Source organism: Rhinoraja longicauda, chromosome 9 (assembly GCF_053455715.1).
Source record: "Rhinoraja longicauda isolate Sanriku21f chromosome 9, sRhiLon1.1, whole genome shotgun sequence".
Taxonomy (NCBI): domain Eukaryota; kingdom Metazoa; phylum Chordata; class Chondrichthyes; order Rajiformes; family Arhynchobatidae; genus Rhinoraja; species Rhinoraja longicauda.
Window position 1 is genome coordinate 29,365,865 of NC_135961.1, and position 24,794 is coordinate 29,390,658.

General features: G+C 43.9%; 1 protein-coding gene across 2 annotated transcripts in view; it reads left to right on the top strand.

The window, feature by feature from the left end:
- Positions 1-24,794, top strand: part of LOC144596562 (tetratricopeptide repeat protein 7A-like) — a 176,848-nt gene that overhangs the window by 58,639 nt on the left and 93,415 nt on the right. For both annotated transcript variants that reach the window (XM_078405014.1, XM_078405015.1), the window contains exons 11-12: positions 3,549-3,653; positions 22,272-22,389. In XM_078405014.1, coding sequence (XP_078261140.1) covers positions 3,549-3,653; positions 22,272-22,389 — 223 coding nt within the window. The remainder of the gene's footprint in view (positions 1-3,548; positions 3,654-22,271; positions 22,390-24,794) is intronic.

Below are 24,794 nucleotides of genomic sequence, written 5' to 3' on the forward strand. Positions count from 1 at the left end.
GCGATAGATTTGCTGTGTTACAGCGCCGGAGACCCGGGTTCTATCCTGACTAAGGATGCTGTCTGTTCATTCTACCTGTGATCTTGTGGGTTTTCTCCGAGAGCTCTGGTTTCCTCCCACACTTCAAATACATACTGGTAGGTAGGTTAATTGGCTTCGGTAAAATTGTAAATTGTCCCTAATGTGTAGGATAGTGTTGGTGTAAGGGAGTGATTGCTGGTCAGTGGAGACTCGGTGGGTCAAAGGGCCTGTTTCCGCACTGTAACTCTAAAGTAAAGTCTAAAGAGAGCAGGACATTTTCTACTTGAATTTAGCAAGCTCTTGGATAAGGTCCCATGTTATAGGCTGGTCCGGAAGATTGTGATCCAAGGTGGACTAGTCAATTGGATTCAAAATTAGCAGGACTGAAGATTAGAACGGAGATGAGGAAGAACTTTTTCACTCAGAGAGTGGTGAAGGTGTGGAATTCTCTGCCTCAGAAGGCAGTGGAGGCCAGTTCGTTGGATGCTTTCAAGAGAGAGCTGGATAGAGCTCTTAAGGATAGCGGAGTGAGGGGGTATGGGGAGAAGGCAGGAACAGGGTACTGATTGAGAGTGATCAGCCATGATCGCGCTGAATGGCCTACTCCTGCACCTATTGTCTATTGTCTATTGTCTATTAATCAGACTGAAGAAGAGTCTCGACCCGAAACGTCACCCATTCCTTCTATCCAGAGATGCTGCCTGTCCTGCTGTTACTCCAGCCATGTGTTAGATTTTGTTCGATATTAACTTATAGATTATCAATAATAACAGGTTTGCTTGATGTATTGAATGTTTCTAACTATCCTAATGAAACGCAGTGTTTAGGTAGGTGATCCAATACCATGAAATAATATATCCACACTGCCTCTTTACATTGCAATTCTGCTGATTGCAGTCATGACACTTGAGCACATTTTCCAGAATGACTATTATATTTTCCTCTGGTGAACATGTATCTCAAAATTACATCTTCTTGTATTAATCAGCAGCCAGAGGGGATTGAGCTAAAAATGTTTTCTGAATGGTGACCTGATTTTTGTCTCGACATATTAACTTTGCAGTAGGTTAAGATGCATTTTGGGTATTTTCAGCAGTTGCAGTACATTTGTTGCATAAAAATCATTAACAGGTAGTTAAATATAAATCAGAAATCCTCAGACACTTCATCATTTTGCACAAAATGCTGGAGTAATTCAGTCTGAAGAAGGGTACTGAACAAAAACGTCAGCTATCCATTTTCTCCAGAGATGCTGTCTGACCCGCTGAGTTACTCCATCATTTTGTGTCTCGGTGATGTTTTGAGTTGGAACCGTTCTTCAGACTGAAAGTAGAAGTGGGGGGGGGGGGGAATAAACTGGAGGCGAATAAAGGCCAGAACAAATCGGGGCTGGCAACAGATGACCTCAGGATGGGTGGAGTCTATAATAGCCTATTGTTGACTGGGGAAGGTGTGATAACAAGAGGGATACTAGAACTGGTAGGACAACTGGGGGGGGGGGGGGGGGGGGGGGTGGGAGGTGCTGCTGCTCCAATTTGCATATGAACTCATTCTGACAGCAGAGGAGGTCCAGGACAGATAGGTCAGTTTTGGAATGGGCAGGGGATTTAAAATGTTTGGCAACCAGGAGATCGTATAGGCCAAGGCTGACCAGCGATCCCCGCACATTAACACTATCCTACACACACTAGGGACAATTTACAATTATACCAATCCAATTAACCTACATACCTGTACGTCTTTGGAGTGTGGGAGGAAACTGAAGATCTCGGAGAAAACCCACGCGGTCACGGGGAGAACGTACAAACTCCGTACAAAATCCCGTAGTCGGGATCGAACCCGAGTCTCCGGCGCTGTAAGGCAGCAACTCTACCGCTGCGCCACCGTGCCGCCCCTAAGGGTTTTCATTTTGGATATCATCATTATCTCTTTTTAAAGAAGTCAAACCATTTTAACGTGTAATTAAATGTTAGCAGCCTCTCATTTCTGTCTATCACTAGAACTTTTTTTTGGAATATTTTGACTGGAGTATTGCTGTGATTGTTTGTGAACCTGGCTTGACGCTGTCAGTTCTGTTACCTCAAAAGATCCCAGTAACTTATAATTCAAGTGAATTACTGTGGGATAAGTCATAGCATTTAGCTTAACTGGAAAAAATCCTTGATAGCTGATCAGATTATGTCATTAGTAATAATTATCTATAATCTCAGATTTCCACAGGAGTATCCCAATTCCTAATGTTTGCTGAGTAATTGGAACATCCCTGGGGAATTACTTCATAAAATATTGATCATTCAGGTATTATCACAATCTTGAAGAAACATTTAAATAGGTACATGGATATGAAAGGATCAGTGGGATATGGGCAGGTGGGACTGGTATTGATGGGACGTTGGTCGGCATGAGCAAGTTGGGCCGAAGGGCCTGTTTCCATGCTCGATGCCTCTATTTCATTGAAGGTCTATGAATTTGCTACTGAGTTTATGGCCAAAGTTTAAGAAATTCAACAAGATGTCAACCACGATTTTTAATTTCCTATATACCACAGGTGAGGCTGGCCCATTATTCCAGTTGAATATAATGCTTGTCAGAGCAAGGAAGAGATCTGGACTCTAATCACGTATTAATCACTCAATATTCAGGAATCCTACCTCTGATTGCCATACGTTCTACTTGTTAGAATTTGTATGTGTAAGCAAATGAGGAAGGCAGTTAGGCATGACTAGGATTCCACTTGTCTGTCTCTGACCAATAATTGTATAATGATGACTGTGTAGGCACAAATATTGAGGATAGCAATTTGGACAAAGCGCACCAAAGAACTGCTATTAATTGTGAAAAATATACCCACCTGATTCACCCACATCAGGAAGGAAAGGAAAATGAAAGAAAAATAAACTAGGAATACAAATGCTTCCAATTATAGAATGACAATAATGGGTGGTACAGTGGTGCAGCAGTAGATTGCTGCTTTGCAGGGCCAGAGACCCAGGTTCGAACCTGGGGGTGCTGTCTGTATGAAGTTTGTACGTTCTCCCTGTGTCTACATGGGTTTTCTCTGGGTGCTCCAGTTTCCTCCTACATTCCAAAGACGTACAGGTTTGTAGATTAATTGGCTTCTGTAAATTGTCCCCAGAGTGTAGGATAGAACTAGTGTACAGGGTGATTGTTGGTCAGCGTGGACTCGGTGGGCCGAAGACCCTGTTTCCATAATGTATCTCTAAACTAAAGTAAACTAAACTACCTAACCTATTTCTTTTATTTGTTTTTGAGTCCCAAAATGTTTTGATTGTTACTGATGTGTATTAGACAATAGACAATAGGTCTATTGTCACTCTTTGGATAGTTATTACTTTCCAACAGTTAATAGTTAATGGTTAATAGCGCTTGGATATACATTTGGTGGCTTTTTAAAAACAGACTTAATAGCATTCCTTCTTGAATAAAGTGAAACTAAATTCTGAAAGTTATCAAAATATGCTAATGAAAATAAATAATTTTAGATTATTATTTGGTTTAATTTTTAGTTTATGGGGGCTGTGTCTGCTCTCAGGGAATGTGCAAAGCTCCATCCTAATGATCCAAGCATACCACTCATGGCTGCCAAGGTCTGCATTGGATCTCTACACTGGGTAAGTGTATCTTTTTCTTAATCCTTTTATGTACTGCAGATCAGTAGCTAGAGACAGGAAACTAATGTGCATTGCAGTGAAGAAGCCACTTCCAGTATTGAGGCCTTGCATGTACCTGACTCATTCTACAAACTATTCCAGGTTAAAAAATAACACAAAATGCTGGAGTAACTCAGCTGGTCAGGCAGCATCTCTGGAGAACATGATTAGGTGACATTTCGGGTCAGGACTGATTGTGCTGGGAAAGCAGGAAGAGAGGTGGGGACAGGACAAAGTCTGACAAGTGATAGGTGGATACAGGTGAGGGGTGGGGGTTGATTGGCAGATAGTTGGACAAAGGCTAGAATTGTTTTTAAAACAAATTGTGAGATAAGAATAAGAGGTAAGAATTGTGAAGCCAGGGAAAGGAATATAGGTGGAAAGGGGAGGGGGAAGGGATGAAATGGTGCATATCCAGGTGGAACACAGGGAAAAGATGGGGTGGGGGGGAAGTAGGATAGTACCAAAAATTGGAGAATGTATTATTCATTAGGTTATAAGCTTCCCAAGTGGAATGTGAGGTGCTCTTTCTCCGGCAATAGAGAAAGCCAATGACAGAAAGGTCTGTATTGGAATAGGGAGGGAAGTGCTAATGATCACCACACAGGAGAGCCAGCTGGCCTTGGCAGACCGGGCAGACGTTTTCAGAGAAACGGTTGCCTAGTCTTTGGTTGGTCTTACTGATGTACAGGGGACCGCACGGGGAACACTGGATGCAGTATATGAGGTTAGCGGAGGTGTGCGATCCTCTCTCTCGCCTGGAAGGACTGCTGGGGTCCCTGGATGGATGTGAGGGAAGAGGTATAGGGACAGGTGTTACATCTCCTGCAGTTGCAGGGAAACGTACCTGGGTAGGGGGTATACCGGAATAACAGTTTTAAAACAGTTTGCATATTCCTCCAACACACACCTCACCGACCCTGAGCTCTGTCCCATTACCCAGTGCTGCCCTGTCCTGCCAATGCTATAACACTGTGGCTGCACCTTACCTTCATGCAAAGCCTTTGTTGGATCCGGCCTCCATTCTGGTCTGGTTACTTGGTTCCAACCCCACCATCATAGTAATTTACATTCTCATCCTCTCCACACATCGGTCCTCATTTTAAACCCAGCACCATTGAGAGACCCAAGAGACTGCAGGTGCTGGAATCTGGAGTAGGAAACAATCTGTTGGAGGAAACCAGCGGGTCAAGCAGCATCCGTGGAGGCAAATGGACAGAGGAAGAAAACAACCAAGTGGGATTACCTTGAAGAAACTCCACAGTGAAGTAGTAAAATGCTGACACAGGAACTGCCGATGCGTAAATCTGAAACAAAAACAACCCCGATGAAGGGTCCCAACCCGATATGTCGATTGTCCATGATCTTCCATTAATGCTGCTCAACCTGCTGAGCTCCTCCAGCGGATTGATTGTTGCTCCTGCACCATTGGATCTACCCCAAGTGGCAGTCAGTCCTGATGCAGGGTTTTGACCTGAAACTCCGACCAACATCTTTTACCTCCATTGAGTTCTTCCAACCTTCTCTGTTATCCCCAATTAGATTCTACCTGGACCTTCCCTCGGTTCCTGGTATTCTCATTATATGACGTAATTCCCCTCAATCATTTGCCTGGCCACTGGACAAAATATTAGCCAGCCTACATTAATACCTTTTAGATGCTTGATGCTGAGTAGTCATTTTGATATACAGAATTTTCAGCAGAACTGATTATGCTAAATACCTGGAACTGTTAACAGTTTACTTATTATTCTGATTGGTATTGCTAAGATGCCAAAGAGAAGTGTGGTAATTGTGTTGTGTCAGAATGCCTTAAATTCTTTTATTTTAAATGAAACATTTAGATCTGGTAACTTAAACACTAGTAAATATCATGATAATAACCTAACTATGCACATTTACAGTATGTGTGATGATTATATAGAAACATAGTAGGTCCAAGAGCAGGCCATTTGGCCCTTCAAGCCAGCACCGCCATTCAATATGATCATGGCTGATCATCCAAAATCAGTACCCCTGTTCCTGCTTTCTCCCCATATCCCTTGATTCCGTTAGCCCTAAGAGCTATATCTAACTCTCTCTTGAATACATCCAGTGAACTGGCCTCCACTGACTTCTGTGGCAGAGAATTCCAGATTCACAACTCTGGGTGAAAAAGTTTTTCCTCATCTCAGTCCTAAATGGCCTACCCCTTATTCTTAAATGTGACCCCTCGTTCTGGACTCCCCCAACATCGGGAACATTTTTCCTGCATCTTGCCTGTCCAATCCCTTAAGAATTTTATATGTTTCTATAAGATCCCCTCTCATCCTTCTAAATTCCACTAAATATAAGCCAGTCAATCCTTTCTTTCATCATATGTCAGTCCTGCCATCCCGGAAATTAAACTGGTGAACCTATGCTGCACTCCCTCAATGGCAAGAATGTCGTTCCACACATTAGGAGACCAAAACTGCACACAATACTCCAGGTGTGGTCTCACCAGGACCCTGTACAACTGCAGTAGGACCTCCTTGCTCCTATACTCAAATCCTTTCGCTATGAAGGGCAACATGCCATTTGCTTTCTTCACTGCCTGCTGTACCTGCATGCTTATTTTCGGAAGTGTCTGTGAGTGAGAAATTGTTTTCAGCAGTGCCCACTTTCTTCTGGCCCAACAATTGCCTTTGGGGTTTTTAAAATGCTGTGCACATCTCTATGAGGATAGTATGGTTGGATGGAGTGATAGCACATCTTCCAACATAAACATTCACTCACAAGAGCAAAACACAAAGCGCTGGAGGAACTCAACGGGACTGGCAGCATCTGTGGAGGGAATTGAGCAGGCGACGTTTCTGGTCAGGACCCTTCTTCAGACTGATTGTAGTTAAGAGAAGAAGTTGCAAAAGAGATGTGAGGCCACAACAAAGCCTGCCAATTAATAGGTGAATACAAGCAAGGGGGGGGGGGGGGGGGGGGGGTTAGATTGGCAATGGTTTAGGTTTATTATTGTCATGTATACCAAGGTGCAGTGAAATGCTTTGTTTTGCATGCCATCCATGAAGTCAGATAAGCTCAAGAGTTGCAGGGAAAAGTCCAGTGTCCACAATGAGGTATAGGAGATTTGGACTGTACCCTAGCTTATGGAAGGTCTGTTTAGAAGCCTGATAATAGCATGAGTCAGTCTCAGATCTGAGACTGATGGTGCGTGTTTTCAAGCTTCTGAATCTTCTGCCCAGCGGGAGGAGGGAAAGGAAGGAATGGCCAGGGAGAGAAAGGTCTTTGATTAGGTTGGCTGCTTTCCTGAGGCAGTGCAAAGTGTAGGTGGAATCAATGGTGGGGAGTCTGGTCTGCCTGATGGACATCCACAATTGTCTGCAATTTCTTGTGGTCTTGGGCAAACTGTTTCCAAACCAAGCTGTGGTGTAACCCAACGGTATGTTTTCTATACGTGTAAGAAGGAACTGCAGATGTTGGTTTAAACCGAAGATAGACACAAAACGCTGGAGTAACTCAGCAGGACAGGCAGCATCTCTGGAGAGAAGGAATTAGTGACATTTGGGGTCGAGACCCTTCTTCAGACTGGTTAGGGATAAGGGAAACGGGAGATTTAGACAGTGATGTGGAGAAATAAAGAACAATCAATGAAAGATATGCAAAAAAGTAACAATGATAAAGGAAACAGGCTATGGTTGGCTGTTTGTAGGGTGTAAACGACTCTATCCCCTACTCCCAATTCCTCCGTCTACGCCACATCTGCACCCAAGATGAGATGTTCCTTACCAGGACATCCGAGATGTCCTCATTCTTTAGGGGACGGGAATTCCCCTCTCCCATCATAGAAGAGGCCCTCACTCATGTCTCCTCAGTACCCCGCAGCTCCGCCCTTGCTCCCCCTCCTCCTAGTCACAACAGAGACAGAGTCACCCTAGTCCTTACCTTCCATCCCATCAGCCAATGCATACAACACATAATCCACCAAAATTTCCGCCACCTCCAACAGGATCCCACCACTAGCCACATTTTCCCATCACCATCTTTTTCCGCCTTCCGCAAAGACCGTTCCCTCCACAACTCCCTGGTTAACTCATCCCCCACCCAAACCACCCCCTCCCCAGGTACCTTCCCCTGCAACCACAGAAGATGCAACACCTGTCCCTATACCTCCTCTCTCGACTCTGTCCAGAGACCCCGACAGTCCTTTCAGTTTAGGCAGAGGTTTACTTGCACCTCCTCCAACCTCATCTACTGTATCCGTTGTTCAAGATGTGGACTCTTATACATCGGCGAGACCAAACGCAGACTGGGCGATCGTTTCGCAGAAACACCTTCGCTCAGCCGGCCTGAACCTACCTGATCTCCCGGTTGCTGGACACTTTAATTCTCCTTCCCATTCCTACACAGACCTTTCTGCCCGAGGTCTCTTCCATTGTCAGAGTGAGGCTAAACGCAAATTGGAGGAACAGCATCTCATATTTTGTTTGGGCAGCTTACAGCCCAGTGGTATTAATATTGATTTCTCTCATTTCAAATAGCCCCGGCATTCCCTCTCTCTCTATCCCTCCCCCAACCACTAGCTTCTTGTTTTTACCCTACAAACAGCTAACAATGGCCTGTTTCCTTTATCATCGTTACTTTTTTGCATATCTTTCTTTCATTGTTCTTTATCTCTCCACATCACTGTCTACATCTCTTGTTTCCCTTATCCCTAACCAGTCTGAAGAAGGGTCTCGACCCGAAATGTTACCCATTCTTTCTCTCCAGAGATGCTGCCTGTCCCACTGAGTTACTCCAGCTTTTTGTGTCTATCTTCGGTATGCTTTCTATGATGCATCTGTAGAGGTTTGAGGGAGGCATTGTAGACATGATGAATTTCCTCAGTTTCCTCAGGAAGTAGAGGTGTTGGTGTACCTTCTTGGCTGGCACCTTTGTGGTTTGACCAGGACAGATATTTACTGCAAGGAATGGCTTTCAACCATTTCCACTTTGGCGCCATTGATTCTGATTGGGATACTCCAGCATACTTCCCGAAGTCAGCAACAACATCCTTGGAAGATGAGTAGAGCAAGTGACAACGGAGACAATAGGGTGTCAGATAAGGTGAGAAAAGGAGGGAAATATAAAGCGGAAGGGAGGGATGTACTTGGAAGGGGAAAGAGGGAAGGGGAGAGAAAAAAGGGAAATGAAGGATTTGGGGATGGAAGATAGGTGTGCAAAGGGGGGGGGGGGAAGGAGGAGGGTGACTTGGGAAGCTCAAATGGTGGGTGAAGTGAGTGCACACTGGTGTGGGGTGAGGGCACTGGAAAGAGTGATGAGGTAGGCGGAGAACTCAATGAAAAAGACATCCTTTTGATAAATATAGCATTGATATTCACATGTACAGCAAATCTCATTCTCCATTTGTATAAAGCTTCCTTTATCATGGTTGAAAAAGCCAAGTACTCATTGACTAAGGGTTGGCATGAGAATATTTGTTGAGTTGGAATCGATTTGCGTGCTTCGTTGGGGTTGAAGAAAAAATTCAGAGACCCTTTGCAAGGATATATAGATAATGTTGTGGAAGTCTGCACCCATTCAAAAGACTGTCTGTCTGTGTCAGTGAAGTTGACAGTCTAATATTCAATACATTCTATGCCACACATTTGATGGTTCAAGTTTTACAGATCAAGAGAAAAGTATTGTCATTTTTATTGCATTGATATTCCATAGAAGTCGGGGGAATTGAAAAGGCATCAAAGCAACGGAAAGAATGGAGATTTTCTGAATGTTGAGGAAATGGGAAGATGCTAAATTGTAAACAAAAATTCTAAATCCATGTCAAATGTTCCTCTGTTTGAATTATACATTCTTTATGAAGCATTTTCAAACTGCTTGAATTTAGTGATTGATTTGAAACGTTTTGTGGAACTGTCATAAATCGAACTCATTCATTTTGTTTACTATAAACCGCTTACAGATTTTGGCATTTCTGTGGTCTCTAGCCAGCAAACAGATTAGCTTAAAGGGAGAAATGGGCCACATGCAGTTAAAAAATTTGGCAAACGTTCTTTATTCCCCTGCTTGCAGTGGAATGAGAGGGGCTCAGCAGAATGTGTAGTCAGCATCTATTTTAATCATGTAGAGTTCAGAGAGTCAAAAATGGGTGTATTGGCAGAGCTGCAGAGGTTGCAGTCAGTGTCAGGAAGGTTAATTATTACTGACGGGGTCTGCATTTGCTTCTGCATGTACTAATGAAGTTTGTGTGGAATAATAAAGCAGTGCTTGCAATCTAGTACCTTGTCCTGATACCTTCAAGGAAAAATACTACTTTCATATTCTTTTATCAGCACTCCCGAACGTGAAATGTTGTTAAAAGCTTGTGGTAAGTTAGGAAAGGTGGTGGGAGAAGTGGGTAATAACAGGTATAACATAACAGGTATAACAGGTATAACAGAGCTTTATTTGTCGTTCGGTACCGAAGTACCGAACGAAACTACATAGCAGTCATAGAAAAAAAAAGAACACAAGACACATAACCCCAACACAAACGTCCATCACAGTGACTCCAAACACCCCCTCACTGTGATGGAGGCAACAAAACTTCCACTCTCTTCCCCACGCCCACGGACAGACAGCTCGTCCCCGACCGACCCGCACAGTCCCCGCGGCCGAACCGGGCGATGAAAGGCCCGCGACCAAGCCTTGCGCAGCTAAGTCCCGTGGTCGAGCCGCACCGGGCGATGTCAAGTCCGCAGTTGAGCCGCACCAGCGATGAAAAGCCCCGCAGTCGAGCTGCACCGGGCGATGTTAAGCCCCGCAGCCGAGCTGCACCGGGCGATGTTAAGCCCCGCAGCCGAGCTGCACCGGGCACTGTTAAGCCCCGCAGCGGAGCTGCACCGGGCGATGTTAAGCCCCGCAGCCGAGCTGCACCGGGCACTGTTAAGTCCAGCGGCCAAGCCGCACCGGGATGTAAAGTCCAGCGGCCAAGCCGCACCGGGATGTAAAGTCCAGCGGCCAAGCCGCACCGGGATGTAAAGTCCAGCGGCCGAGCCGCAGCGGGCGATGTTAGGCCCCGCAGCTGAGCCGCACCCCGCGCCGTGAGGAAGAGAAAAGTTTCCCCCCCCCCCCCACCCCCCTCCCCCCCCCACACCACCACCCCCTTCCACACACCACCACCCCCTCCCACACATACACAACCAAAAAAATATATATAAAAACCATCCCAACACCGACACACAACAAAAAAAAGACGGACAGACTGCTAGTCAGCCGCTGCCGTTAGGCGCCGCCACGCTATCCATGATTAATTATATTAATTGCAGTGGGTAGCAGGGAGTGAAGAAGACATGCTGCAAATATGCTTCAAATGTGATTAATTGTCTGACAATATCATGCTTAGTAAATAACTTTTTTTTTTAAATTGTGGATAATTGTGGCATATATTACTGCCTCCTCGGGTCACCACTCCTCATTTAATCTCAGCCTTGTGTTAATTGGGTACATTTTATAGACAATAGGTGCAGGAGTAGGCCGTTCGGCCCTTCACGCCAGCACCGCCAATCACTGTGATCATGGCTGATCATCCACAATCAGTACCCCGTTCCTGCCTTCTCCCCATATCCCTTGACTCCGCTATCTTTAAGAGCTCTATCTAACTCTCTAACTATCTAACTCTCTCTTGAATTTTGAATCCAGTAGGACTATTTCACTGAGCACTTACAGTTCCGACAAGACCTGCTGGATCTCCTGGTTGCAAACCATTTTAACTCCCTTTCCCATTCCCTTACTGACCTTTCTGTCCTGGGCCTCCTCCATTGCCAGAGTGAGGCTCCAAGCACCTCATATTCCACTTGGGTAGCTTACAACCCAACGGTATGAACATTGAATTCTCCAATTTTAGGCAACCTCTAATTAAATTCCCCTTTGACCCCCACACCCCCTTCCTCTTCCCCTCCCTCCCCGTGCCTCATCTTGACCCACCTATTTCTCCCCTCTCACCACCCCCTCCTGCCACTTTCCTCCCTGTAACTTCGTAATTCGCAACCCTTCAATCCTGTCTCACATCTTCTGCTTGTATCTCTGTTCCAGCCATCTGCATATTAAAACCCCCCTCGCCTGTGTCCACCTATTTTCTGCCATGCTTTGTCCTGCCTCTCCTCTCTTCCAGCTTTCTTCTCCCCCCCTTAACAATCGTTCTGAAGAAGAGTCTTGACCCGAATAGTAACCTATCCATGTTCTCCAGAAATGCTGCCTGACCTCCTGGGTTACTCCAACATGTTATGCCCTTTTACGATATTGATCATCTTTCAGCTCAGTCCCAAAATCCAAACAGAAATTGAAACCTAATTGGTCCCCACTTATAAATGCTGCAGTTCTTCACATAGGTCTATGTGTAATGAATGTGAGCATGAACATGTATCTGTGCAGATGCAATGCTGGGTATTTGGTTTCAGGGCTATTTTCGCATAACCGTTCAACTATAAATTTCCACCTTAGTGGAGGTAATCTTTTATGATTGCTCTGGATTTGAACATGTGCAGCATTTTGATATTTTTAAGTTTTTTTAGCTTTTTTCCTTGGGATACTGAATGATGCTGAAGAATGGTTCCATGGGGCACTGACAGAGCCACTATCTGTGCATTAGTCTTTGCAAGTGACTTGTCAGGTCATGTTGGGGCTTGTGTTGCATCAGAGCCTGATCCTGTCTGGCCTGGGACTACTTGTGCACTTCCCAGTGGTATCTACTGAACAACATTCAGAAGCAGGCAGCCTGCCTAACGTGCCTTTATTTCTGCCCCCACCATATGCGACCTATAGTCCTGCCATGATGCAAAATTGGATTTGAAAAGTTCCATTTGTCAGCTATGGCTCCGTTGGTAGCACTCGTACCAGAGTTATAAGATTGTGAGTTGAGATTCCACTCCAGCAACCTGAGGGTGAAAATATGGTGGTGATGACAATGCAATATGAAGGAGGTGCTATCTTTCAGTTGAAATGAACATAAGATTAACATAGAAGAGATAAAAGCCTTTTCTAACATTCAATAGAATTATCTAATGTCTCCCATCATTAATCTGATTGTCACTTCTGTTCCTATCTATCCCCAGTAACCTTTCACCCACCTTACTTACCAAGAATCTAGAAACAAGAAACTGCAGATGCTGGTTTACCAAAAAGGAAGCAAAGTGTTGGAGTAATGGCGGATCAGACAACATCCCTGGAGAACATAGATGTGATGTTTTGGGTCGGGACCCTTCTTCAGAGTCTCCATGTTCTCCAGAGTTACTGCCAGATCCGCTGAATTACTCCAGCATTTTGTGACTTTTTAAAAATCATGAATCTATCTATCTCTGTCTTAAAATCAGAGTTCGAAAGGCACTCAATCCTCTGAGATAGACTGTTTTACCTCTTTTCTGCCTTAAATGAGAAATCTAAAGTCTACCTTACCTTTTCTTGGATGTAAAGGATCACCAGTATGCTGGTTAATATTTACCCTCCAGTCAACGACATATATACAAAAAAATGTCTGTTCTTTCTAAATTGGTACTTTGTTGTACGAACAATTGGCTACCATCTTTCCTACACTACAGGCACTAAACTCAAAAATAATGGGTTGCAAAATTCTTTGGAGCCTGCAGTCAATGAAAGATGTTTTTGTTCTATAAGTCTCTTTCTATGAACCCCAGACTTCTCTTCACCTTTGGTCATGATTATATATACAAAGCAAACAATTATAGTGCAAATACAAAAACAATGCCCACAAGTCTATGTAGTTCAAAGCTTAATTTGAGGTTGTATTGTTTAATAGCCTGATGGTTGTCGGAAAGAAGCTGCTCCTGAACCTAGATGTTACAGTTTACCTTCCTCCCAATGGCAGAAGTGAAATGAGAGTATGGGGGTGGTGTGGAGGAGATGTGGTCAAAATAGCTGTGGGACTCTGTAGAAGCTGTGGTTTGTGGGATACTGTTAAGGTAAAGGGTGTAGATAGGATGTACATCAAATGGATTTAAAAATATATCTAGATAGTTCTCAAGTTCTGCATGTAACATTACGTATTACACATTATTTTCATTGAAGCAGTTCCGATAGGTTAACCAATTGGTGCAGCCTGTTGAATTATAAATAAACACCTTAATTGAGACTTTTGATGGAATTGAGGAAGCTAATTAGCAAAGGAGATAGCTTTTTAATAAAGTGTAAGATGGAAGGGAAGTGGTAATAAATGCTAAAAGGATGACTGTTGAACTGCAACATTCACTCCAAATATGTAATTTATCTTTATATCCTCGGTGATTTCACCCTGTCCCAGCTTTTTCTGAATGTATGCAGTAATTGTCTTTTTCCTTTACCCATTTTTAAACATTTTGAAATTTTGATTTATTTTGGTGCAGTTCTTGCCCAATCAGCACAGCCCGTTCAAATGATGATCTAGTTGTAAAACCCCAAATCTAAATGTCTAAAATAAATATATCAAGTGCAGCAAGTACTAAGCAAATAGTTAAGCAGGTGATAGAAAAAAACGAATCTTTCAGGCAATGTCTATTGTTGCCGGAGCCCAGAACTCCCTTTCCTATTGTTAATTCTATACAAGGGAAGTGGGTTGGACTTGGGAAAGAGGACAAGAAATAAAAGTGTAATATCAATGATGTAAATAATTAATATTTTAACCCAACACTGTCACTCTGACTGTCCTATGATTTCATGAAATAGTAATTTTATTCAGCATGTGTGTCATCCCTTCATGTCAACTCCGTCAGGCCATTCAACGTAACCTGAAATGTAACCTATCTTGCACTTTTACCACCTGATGTCCATTTCCAGGGTTTACCATTTTCATTGCTTTGCTTTTGAATCTGCTTTTACAGTTTGAGCTGAGTACTTGAGTCACGGTGCAATAGTATTCATAAGGTTCACTCTTGCAGTGAAGGTACTGAACAGCTCCTTTTCAAACGTAGTGCTGCATTGTGCATCTTTCAGAAAATCCTCCCTTGGGGATATGTTGTTAACTGCATTGTGAGTGAAATAAAAGACTAAAAGTATAAACTATCACTAAGGTAGTTTAATTTCATATTATGATTTAATTTCAGACATTCTACACAGACTATTCTACATTATCTGGAAACTGTTTCTGAGGCTAATTTATTGGAGTGATTTGGGGCAAGTAATGTCAGGATTGGGGAAATTTTACTCTCGGGTTGAATGGCTTATTGATTGATACCCACTACTAGGGTGAGAAATGGGCAAGGTATTGGGCTCGGAATTTAATCCAAGGTATTGGACTTTAATCCAAGGTATTAAAGTGGATCACTCTTAGGAGCAGAAATTTGAGTTTTTTCAATAAATCGATTAAATGATGCAATTTGTATGCGCATCACAAGTGGGTGCTTGAATAAATTTATTTAAAAATTCATTATGAACCCCAAATGTTTCAAGTGCCCTTTGAATATAGGGAGAGAATGTTTTAAAATATCTGTGGCATCTGCTCTGATATGAAAGGTTACTATGGAAACTCTGTCTGTGGCTTCCTTGCCTAAAGCTTGGATATGCAATCTTTTGAGAGCAGGGAGTGGGTTCGTCACAAAAGTGAGTGGCGCATAATAGATGTGACCACAGCATATTCAGGATTAACGGATGACTTGTAATGAGGTGTTTACCTTCCTCCTTGTGTTGGCCAACCTCAGAGAACTATTAAGATTAAAAAGGATTTTTGAGTTTAATCCTGGCCCAGTTTTTAAACAAGAAAAATGTAAAGCTGACTGATGCGCAACTTAATGAGCTTGAAGCTGTCTGGCCTTTTAATTGCTGACTCATGACCTAATGCCATATACCCACCTGGAGTAAACTGGGATAAAAATACTGGCATTTGAATTAGTAACAATACCAAATGATGTAAGAAAATAACTGCAGATGCTGGTTCAAATCGAAGGTATTTATTTCACAAAATACTGGAGTAACTCAGCAGGTCAGGCAGCATCTGAGGAGAGAAGGAATGGGTGATGTTTCGGGTCGAGACCCTTCTTCAGACTGATGTCAGGGGGGCGGGACAAAGGAAGGATATAGGTGGAGGCAGGAAGATAGAGGGAGAACTGGGAAGGGGGAGGGGAAAAGAGGGACAGAGGAACTATCTAAAGTTGGAGCAGTCAATGTTCATACCGCTGGGCTGCAAGCTTTGTCCCGCCCCCCTGACATCAGTCTGAAGAAGGGTCTCAACCCGAAACGTCACCCATTCCTCCTCTCCTGAGATGCTGCCTGGCCTGCTGAGTTGCTCCAGCATTTTGTGAAATAAATAACAAATGATGTGACAAATTTTGTGTTCAAATTTCCAGTCTTTAGAATTTAGACATTAGAGATTTAGACAGTGCGGAAACAGGCCCTTTGGCCCACCGAGTCCGCGCCAACCAGTGATCACCCCAAACATTAACCTACACACACTAAGGACAATTTTACAACTTACCAAAGCCAATTAACCTACAAACCTGAACGTCTTTGGAATGTGGGAGGAAACCAGAGCACCTGGAGAAAACCCACGTGCTCAGGGAGAATGTACAATCTCAGTAGTCGGGATCGAACCCGGGCTTCTGGCGCTGTAAAGCAGCAACACTACCGTTGCAATAGACAATAGACAATAGGTGCAGGAGTAGGCCATTCAGCCCTTCGAGCCAGCACCGCCATTCAATGCGATCATGGCTGATCACTATCAATCAGTACCCCGTTCCTGCCTTCTCCCCATACCCCCTCACTCCGCTATCCTTAAGAGCTCTATCCAGCTCTCTCTTGAAAGCATCCAACGAACTGGCCTCCACTGCCTTCTGAGGCAGAGAATTCCACACCTTCACCACCCTCTGACTGAAAAAGTTCTTCCTCATCTCCGTTCTAAATGGCCTACCCCTTATTCTCAAACTGTGGCCCCTTGTTCTGGACTCCCCCAACATTGGGAACATGTTATCTGCCTCTAATGTGTCCAATCCCCTAATTATCTTATATGTTTCAATAAGATCCCCCCTCATCCTTCTAAATTCCAGTGTATACAAGCCCAATCGCTCCAGCCTTTCAACATACGACAGTCCCGCCATTCCGGGAATTAATCTAGTGAACCTACGCTGCACGCCCTCCATAGCAAGAATATCCTTCCTCAAATTTGGAGACCAAAACTGCACACAGTACTCCAGGTGCGGTCTCACCAGGGCCCGGTACAACTGTAGAAGGACCTCTTTGCTCCTATACTCAACTCCTCTTGTTACGAAGGCCAACATTCCATTGGCTTTCTTCACTGCCTGCTGAACCTGCATGCTTCCTTTCATTGACTGATGCACTAGGACACCCAGATCTCGTTGAACTCCCCCTCCTCCTAACTTGACACCATTCAGATAATAATCTGCCTTTCTATTCTTACTTCCAAAGTGAATAACCTCACACTTATCTACATTAAACTGCATCTGCCATGTATCCGCCCACTCACACAACCTGTCCAGGTCACCCTGCAGCCTTATTGCATCTTCCTCACAATTCACACTACCCCCCAACTTAGTATCATCTGCAAATTTGCTAATGGTACTTTTAATCCCTTCGTCTAAGTCATTAATGTATATCGTAAATAGCTGGGGTCCCAGCACCGAACCTTGCGGTACCCCACTGGTCACTGCCTGCCATTCCGAAAGGGACCCATTTATCCCCACTCTTTGCTTTCTGTCTGTTAACCAATTTTCTATCCATGTCAGTACCCTACCCCCAATACCATGTGCCCTAATTTTGCCCACTAATCTCCTATGTGGGACCTTGTCGAAGGCTTTCTGAAAGTCGAGGTACACCACATCCACTGACTCTCCCTTGTCAATTTTCCTAGTTACATCCTCAAAAAATTCCAGTAGATTTGTCAAGCATGATTTCCCCTTCGTAAATCCATGCTGACTCGGAACGATCCCGTTACTGCTATCCAAATGCTCAGCAATTTCGTCTTTTATAATTGACTCCAGCATTTTCCCCACCACTGATGTCAGACTAACTGGTCTATAATTACCCGTTTTCTCTCTCCCTCCTTTCTTAAAAAGTGGGATAACATTTGCTATTCTCCAATCCACAGGAACTGATCCTGAATCTATAGAACATTGAAAAATGATCTCCAATGCTTCCACTATTTCTAGAGCCACCTCCTTAAGTACTCTGGGATGCAGACCATCAGGCCCTGGGGATTTATCAGCCTTCAGTCCCATCAGTCTACCCAAAACCATTTCCTGCCTAATGTGGATTTCCTTCAGTTCCTCCATCACCCTAGGTTCTCCAGCCCCTAGAACATTTGGGAGATTGTGTGTATCTTCCTCAGTGAAGACAGATCCAAAGTAACGGTTTAACTCGTCTGCCATTTCTTTGTTCCCCATAATAAATTCCCCTGCTTCTGTCTTCAAGGGACCCACATTTGCCTTGACTATTTTTTTCCTCTTCACGTACCTAAAAAAACTTTTGCTATCCTCCTTTATATTATTGGCTAGTTTACCCTCGTACCTCATCTTTTCTCCTCGTATTGCCTTTTTAGTTAACTTTTGTTGCTCTTTAAAAGAGTCCCAATCCTCTGTCTTCCCACTCTTCTTTGCTATGTTATACTTCCTCTCCTTAATTTTTATGCTGTCCCTGACTTCCCTTGTCAGCCACAGGTGTCTCTTACTCCCCTTAGAGTCTTTCCACCTCTTTGGAATAAATTGATCCTGCAACCTCTGCATTATTCCCAGGAATACCTGCCATTGCTGTTCTACCGTCTTCCCTGCTAGGGCCTCCTTCCAATCAATTTTGGCCAGCTCCCGCCTCATGCCTCTGTAATCCCCTTTGCTATACTGTAATACCGACACTTCCGATTTTCCCTTCTGCCTTTCCATTTGCAGAGTAAAACTTATCATGTTGTGATCACTGCCTCCTAATGGCTCTTTTACCTCTAGTCCCCTTATCAGATCAGGATCATTACACAACACTAAATCCAGAATTGCCTTCTCCCTGGTAGGCTCCAGTACAAGCTGTTCTAAGAATCCATCTCGAAGGCACTCTACAAACTCTCTTTCCTGGGGTCCATTTCCAACCTGATTTTCCCAGTCTACCTGCATGTTGAAATCTCCCATAACCACCGTAGCATTACATTTTTGACACGCCAATTTTATCTCCTGATTTAACTTGCACCCTAAGTCGAGGCTACTGTTTGGGGGCCTATAGATAACTCCCATTAGGGTCTTTTTACCTTTACAATTTCTCATTTCTATCCATACTGATTCAACATCTCCTGATTCTATGTCACCCCTTGCAAGGGAATGAATATCATTCCTTACCATCAGAGCAACCCCACCCCCTCTGCCCACCTGTCTGTCTTTTCTATACGTTGTGTACCCCTGAATATTCAGTTCCCAGCCCTGGTCCTCTTGTAGCCATGTCTCAGTGATCCCTACAACATCATACTTGCCCATGACTAACTGAGCCTCAAGCTCATCCACTTTATTTTTTATACTACGCGCATTTAAGTTCAACACTTTAACTTCTGTATTTACCTCCCCTCTCACATCGTTCACAATTGGCCCTGCCCTTAATTTCTTTTCCGCTCTAGAACTTCTGTTCCCATTCTTCCGAGAGTCTTTTGCAATATCTCCTGTATTCCCTTTTACCTCATCTTCATATTCACAATTTGTTAACCCCTCCCCCCCACTACTTAGTTTAAAGCCACAGGTGTCACACTAGCAAACCTGCCTGCCAGAATGTTTGTCCCCCTGCTGTTAAGATGCAACCCGTCCCTTTTGTACAAGTCACCCCTAGCCCAGAAGAGATCCCAGTGGTCCAGAAATCTAAATCCCTGCTCTCTGCACCAGTCCCTCAGCCATAAATTCATACCCTCTATCTCTCTGTTCCTGGCCTCACCAGCACGAGGTACCGGTAGCAGTCCAGAGATAACTACCTTCGACGTCCTACTTCTCAGCGTTTTTCCCAACTCTCTAAACTCCCGCTGTAGCACCTCCTTCCTCTTCCGCCCGACGTCATTCGTGCCCACGTGCACAACGACTTCAGGTTGATCGCCTTCCCTCGCTAGGATTTTCTGAAGCCGGTCTGTGATGTGTTGAACCCTGGCACCAGGGAGGCAACAGACCATCCTCAAGTCCCTCCTGCTGCCACAGAATCTTCTGTCCGTCCCTCGGACTATGGAGTCACCGACCACTACGGCTCTTCCAGACTTCGGTCTCCCCTGTCGTGTATCCTTGCCAACAGGTCCGCCACTCGGACTGGAAACGTCTTCTGCCCCACTGTACTGACTATTGGTAATTTTGTGTGAATTCATATTTAATAAAACAGTGATGTAGAACGTCTAAAAAATCTGCTACTCCAAAACTGCTTCAAATTGCAACTGAGCATTTTGATGTTTTTGTGCAAATAGCATTATATCCTACTTTGATTTTTTAAATACAAATAACTGGATTTTAATCTGTAATAATTACATAGAATCCTTGATGTTGTATGGTGATCCAAGTCACAGCATTGAATTATTGTCAAACAAAATTTGATGCAGTAATACAAGGAAGCAATGGGGGGTGATGGCCAAAAGCTTGATGAAAGTAAAAGATTTTAAGGAGAGTTTTAAAGGAAAGAGGCTGCAGTGTTAAGGGAGATAATTTTGGAGCAATGGCTGTTAGCATCTGAAGCTGAGTGACAAATGAAGTCATTAAAATTGAAAATGCTGAAGAAGTTAGAATTGGACAAGGACTAATATCCCTGAGGAACTGCAGGACTGGAAAAGAGGGTAGCAAAGGAGAGGCACAGACATTGAGCTATTAGTATTAACATATTGTTAATTATGTTGTTGTTCATGCATTCTCAGATACTTTTTTTCTTTCCAATTTTAGAGGTAGCCCTCATAGATAAACACAGGAACTCCCTGTTGATGGGGAGACGTTATGCATATAGTAATCAAGAACAGGTTCTAGTTCTCTGGTAGTGCAATTGATTGCTTTTATACATTGCGTTTTTATCATTCAGCCTTAAAGTCAGAGTGCATTTCAAGCGCTGAATTAGTGAACAGGTTTGTGTTCCACAGTAGCAGCGGTTACATCCAGCTGCCAAAGGGAATTCAAATAAAATGGGTTCTGAACCAGTTCATGAAAGGTTAAACAGGAGGACTAGTCATGAGGTCTTATGAACAAAACACAGCAGTTGCCAGCTGAAGGCCATCTGTTTCCATTGTCATGTCACTTAATAGCTTGGTGAGGCATGTTAGTTGTTTCCACCATTTAGCTGATTGTTTTCTCATTTGCTTATGCCTTTAGGTAATCAACAATATTGCCTTCCCTGGCGTGTTGCTGATACAGTTCAGTCAATGCCAGAAGCATTTAAGCTAACCTTCCAATTGCAGAAGCCATTTTGGGCCATCTCTCTGAAATAAATATTTTTTGCGTAAACCAGGAGAAGATGTAAGCCATGGCTTTATATTCACTTGCAGGATGTGGGTGTAGCTGATAACGACTTGGCAAAGTGGTGGTGAATTGCCACCTTGAACATCTGCTGGCTGTCTAGTGATGGTACTCCCATAAGTTTTGTGGAGTAGGGAGTTACAACAGTGAAAAGGGACGGCAATTATATCTCTCCATTAGCTTATAATGCCTATTGAAGGGAAACATGCAACGGGTGCATGCACCCAGTGACCTCCTCCTGAGTTTGGAGGTGAGATCAAAGAAACCTTGTAGTGCACTGCAATGCCTTTTTTTAAATAGTGCATCTACCAACCATGGTGCTATAGGCAAAATAAAGAGTGAATGCTTGGGGTAATAGATGAGGGTGCCAATCGAGTTGGTAGCTTTGGTTTGGTTGGTGTTGAGCTGCTCAAATGCTGCTGGACAGGCACGTATCCAGACAATTGAAGGTGCTCAATCACATCTGACATGTGTTTTAAATGATGCAAAGGCACTTTAGGAATCAAGAGGCAAGTTATTTGTTATAGGACACCGAGTCTTTGACCTGACTTTGAAGCCGCAGCAGTTATGGCTGAAATAGTGCCATTAGAGATTTTGTGGGGGATTTGATGATGGTATTGCCATTGAACATCAAATACAGGTGGTTAGACGATGTTTTCTTTGAGACTTTGAGAGTAGCACGATTGTTGCTGGTCAGTTATCAGTCCATGCCTGTATTGTTGCAACAGGAAGACAACGAATACTTCAGGAGCATCGGAATTGCGAATGGAATTAAACATTGTGCAATCTTCAATCAATCCACATCTGACCTTATGATGAAGGGAAAGTCATTCATGAAGCATCCTCAAGCCGATTGGGCCTGAATCAATGAACTCCAGAAATGATATCCTGAGGCTGAGATTAAGTTCTTGTAATCACAACCATATATTTTGTACGCTGTTCTAGTCATTGGAGGGTTTATGTCACAGCATTTAGTGGAGCCAAGTTCTCAGCAATTTAAAGACCTTATTCTTGATAAGCTTTCACTTCCTCAAAGAAAACTGGTTCAGTTTAACAGGTGTCATTGTATAACACCTTATTCTTAATGGCACAATGCCAAAGTGCGAGTATAAAATCGTGAAAAGCATTTACATTCTGGCATTGGTTGAAATGCTTTTGTGTTGTGTGATGAGTATATTATGCCTTTTTACAGCTGGAAGAAGGAGAGAGGTTTTCTACTAGTGTAACTGCCATGGAGGAAGAAGCGGGTGAATTTCTTGCCAAAGGCTATTTGGGCCTAGGGTTGGTCTACAGTCTCCAAGCTACAGAAGGTAGGTTGAGTCTGTATCTTTCACCAGTCTGTCATATTGAATATTCATGTTCACCATGTTCCTGTATACCTTTCCAAGTTCATTATGGCTGTTGAAGGATCATCAACTTAGACTTATACAGCACCGAAATGGGCCTTTCAGACTACCACGTCCATACGAACCATGCCCACATTGGAATTGTATCCTATAATTTGCCTATTCAAGTGTTTGTCGAGTTGCCTCTTAAATGTAGTAATTATATCTGTTTCCACCACCATATCTGGCAGTGCATTCCGGATATTAACCAATTTCTGTTGTAAAAATAAACTGTTTCCTTAAAACTTCTCCTTCTCACCTTTGCCCTTTCGCCCTCTTGTTTTTGATACCCCCGCTATGGAGGAAACGATTTTGACAATCTGCCCGATCCCCACCACATACACTTCTATCAGGTCACCTCGTGCACCCCTTCACTCCAGGGAAAAAGTCTAGACTATCCATTTTTTCCCCAGGACAAAAATCCTCTAATCCAAGCAAAATCCGTGTGAATCTCTTCTGCATTCTCTCCAGTATTGTCACATCCTTTTTGTAGTGTGGCCACCACAACTGCACATGATACTCCAAGTGCAACCTTAACAGTATTATGTAATGTTACAACATAACAACCCAACTCTTACATGCTATGTCCAAACCAAAAAGCATGCCAAGTGAATACCGCCCTTCACCACCATATGAATATGAATGAATACGTTTATTGGCCAAGTATGCATTTACAAGGAATGTGCCTTGGTGCTCCGCTCACAAATGACAACACAAACATACAGCTAACAATTAAGAATAAAGCATAACACATCAAAACAATAAGGATACACCATTACGGTCTAAACATGTGGGTGAAAATAAACCAGAGCAAAAAAGAGACTACAGACATATTCACCTGTGTTACTGACAGGAGAGTGGAATTGGGAGAATGACCGGGGTGTGGGTGGTCCATGATTACATTGGCTGTTTGAGTTTAGTTTTGGTTTGGTGTGTGAAGTGTGGATGAAGTCGGTGGGAGGGAAGCTGGTGTGTGATGGACCGGGCTGCGATCACAACTGTCTGCAATCTCTTGGGTCTTGGGCAGACCAGTTGTCATATCAATTTGTGATGCATCCCAATAGGATGCTTGCTATGGTGCACCTCTAGAAATTGGTAAGATTCATTGCAAACATGACAAATTTCAAAGGAAGTAGAAGCATTTTTGGCTGTAGCGTCTATGTGATCAGGCCGGGCTAATTATTGTGATATTTATGATATTTCCTCCATATCCCCAGCTCCACTCTTGCTCCCCCTCCCCCCATTTGTAACAAGGACAGAGTCCCCCTTGTCCTCACCTTCCACTCCATCAGCCAGCGTATCCACACTATTATCCTCCAACATTTCCGTCACCTCCAACGGGATCCCACTGCTGGCCACATCTTCCCATCTCCTCCCCTTTCTGCTTTCTGCAGAGACCATTCCCTCCGTAACTCCCTGGTTCACTCGTCCCTTCCTACCCAAACCACTCCCTCCCCAGGCACTTTCCCCTTCAACTGCAGGAGATGCAACACCTGTCTCTTTACCTCCCCCCTCGACTCCATCCAAGGACCCAAACAGTCTTTCCAGGTGAGGCAGAGGTTCACCTGCACCTCCTCCAACCTCATCTATTGTATCCGCTGTTCCAGATGTCAACTTCTCTACATTGGCGAGACCAAACGCAGGCTCGGCGATCGTTTCGCTGAACACCTTCGTTCCGTCCGCCTTAACTAACCTGATCTCTCGGTGGCTGAGCACTTCAACCCCTCCCACTCCCAGTCTGACCTTTCTGTCATGGGCCTCCTCCAGTGTCATAGTGAGGCCCACCGCAAATTGGAGGAACAGCACCTCATATTTCACTTGGGCAGCTTACAGCCCTGCGGTATGAACATTAACTTCTCTAACTTTAGATAACTCCTCTGTCCCTCTCTTCCCCTCCCCCTTCCCAGTTCTCCCACTGTCTTCCTGTCTCCACCTATATCCTTTCTTTGTCCCGCCCCCCCGACATCAGTCAGAAGAAGGGTCACGACCCCGAAACATCACCCATTCCTTCTCTCCAGAGATGCTGCCTGACCCGCTGAGTTACTCCAGCATTTTGTGATACCTGTGATATTTATGATGCTAATCATATCTCCTTCATTCTTATCCAAGGCATTAATGTATATCACAAACAGCAATGGTCGCAATGCCAATCCTTAAGGTCACCACTAGTCACAGATTTCCACACAGAATAACATCCACCCAACACTACCCTCTGCCTCCCACCACCGAATCAACTTTGGATCCAATTAGCCACCTTGCCTCCCATGTGCCTTAATCTTCAAGACAAGCCTACCATGTGGCACCTTGCCAAATGCCACACCAAAGTCCAT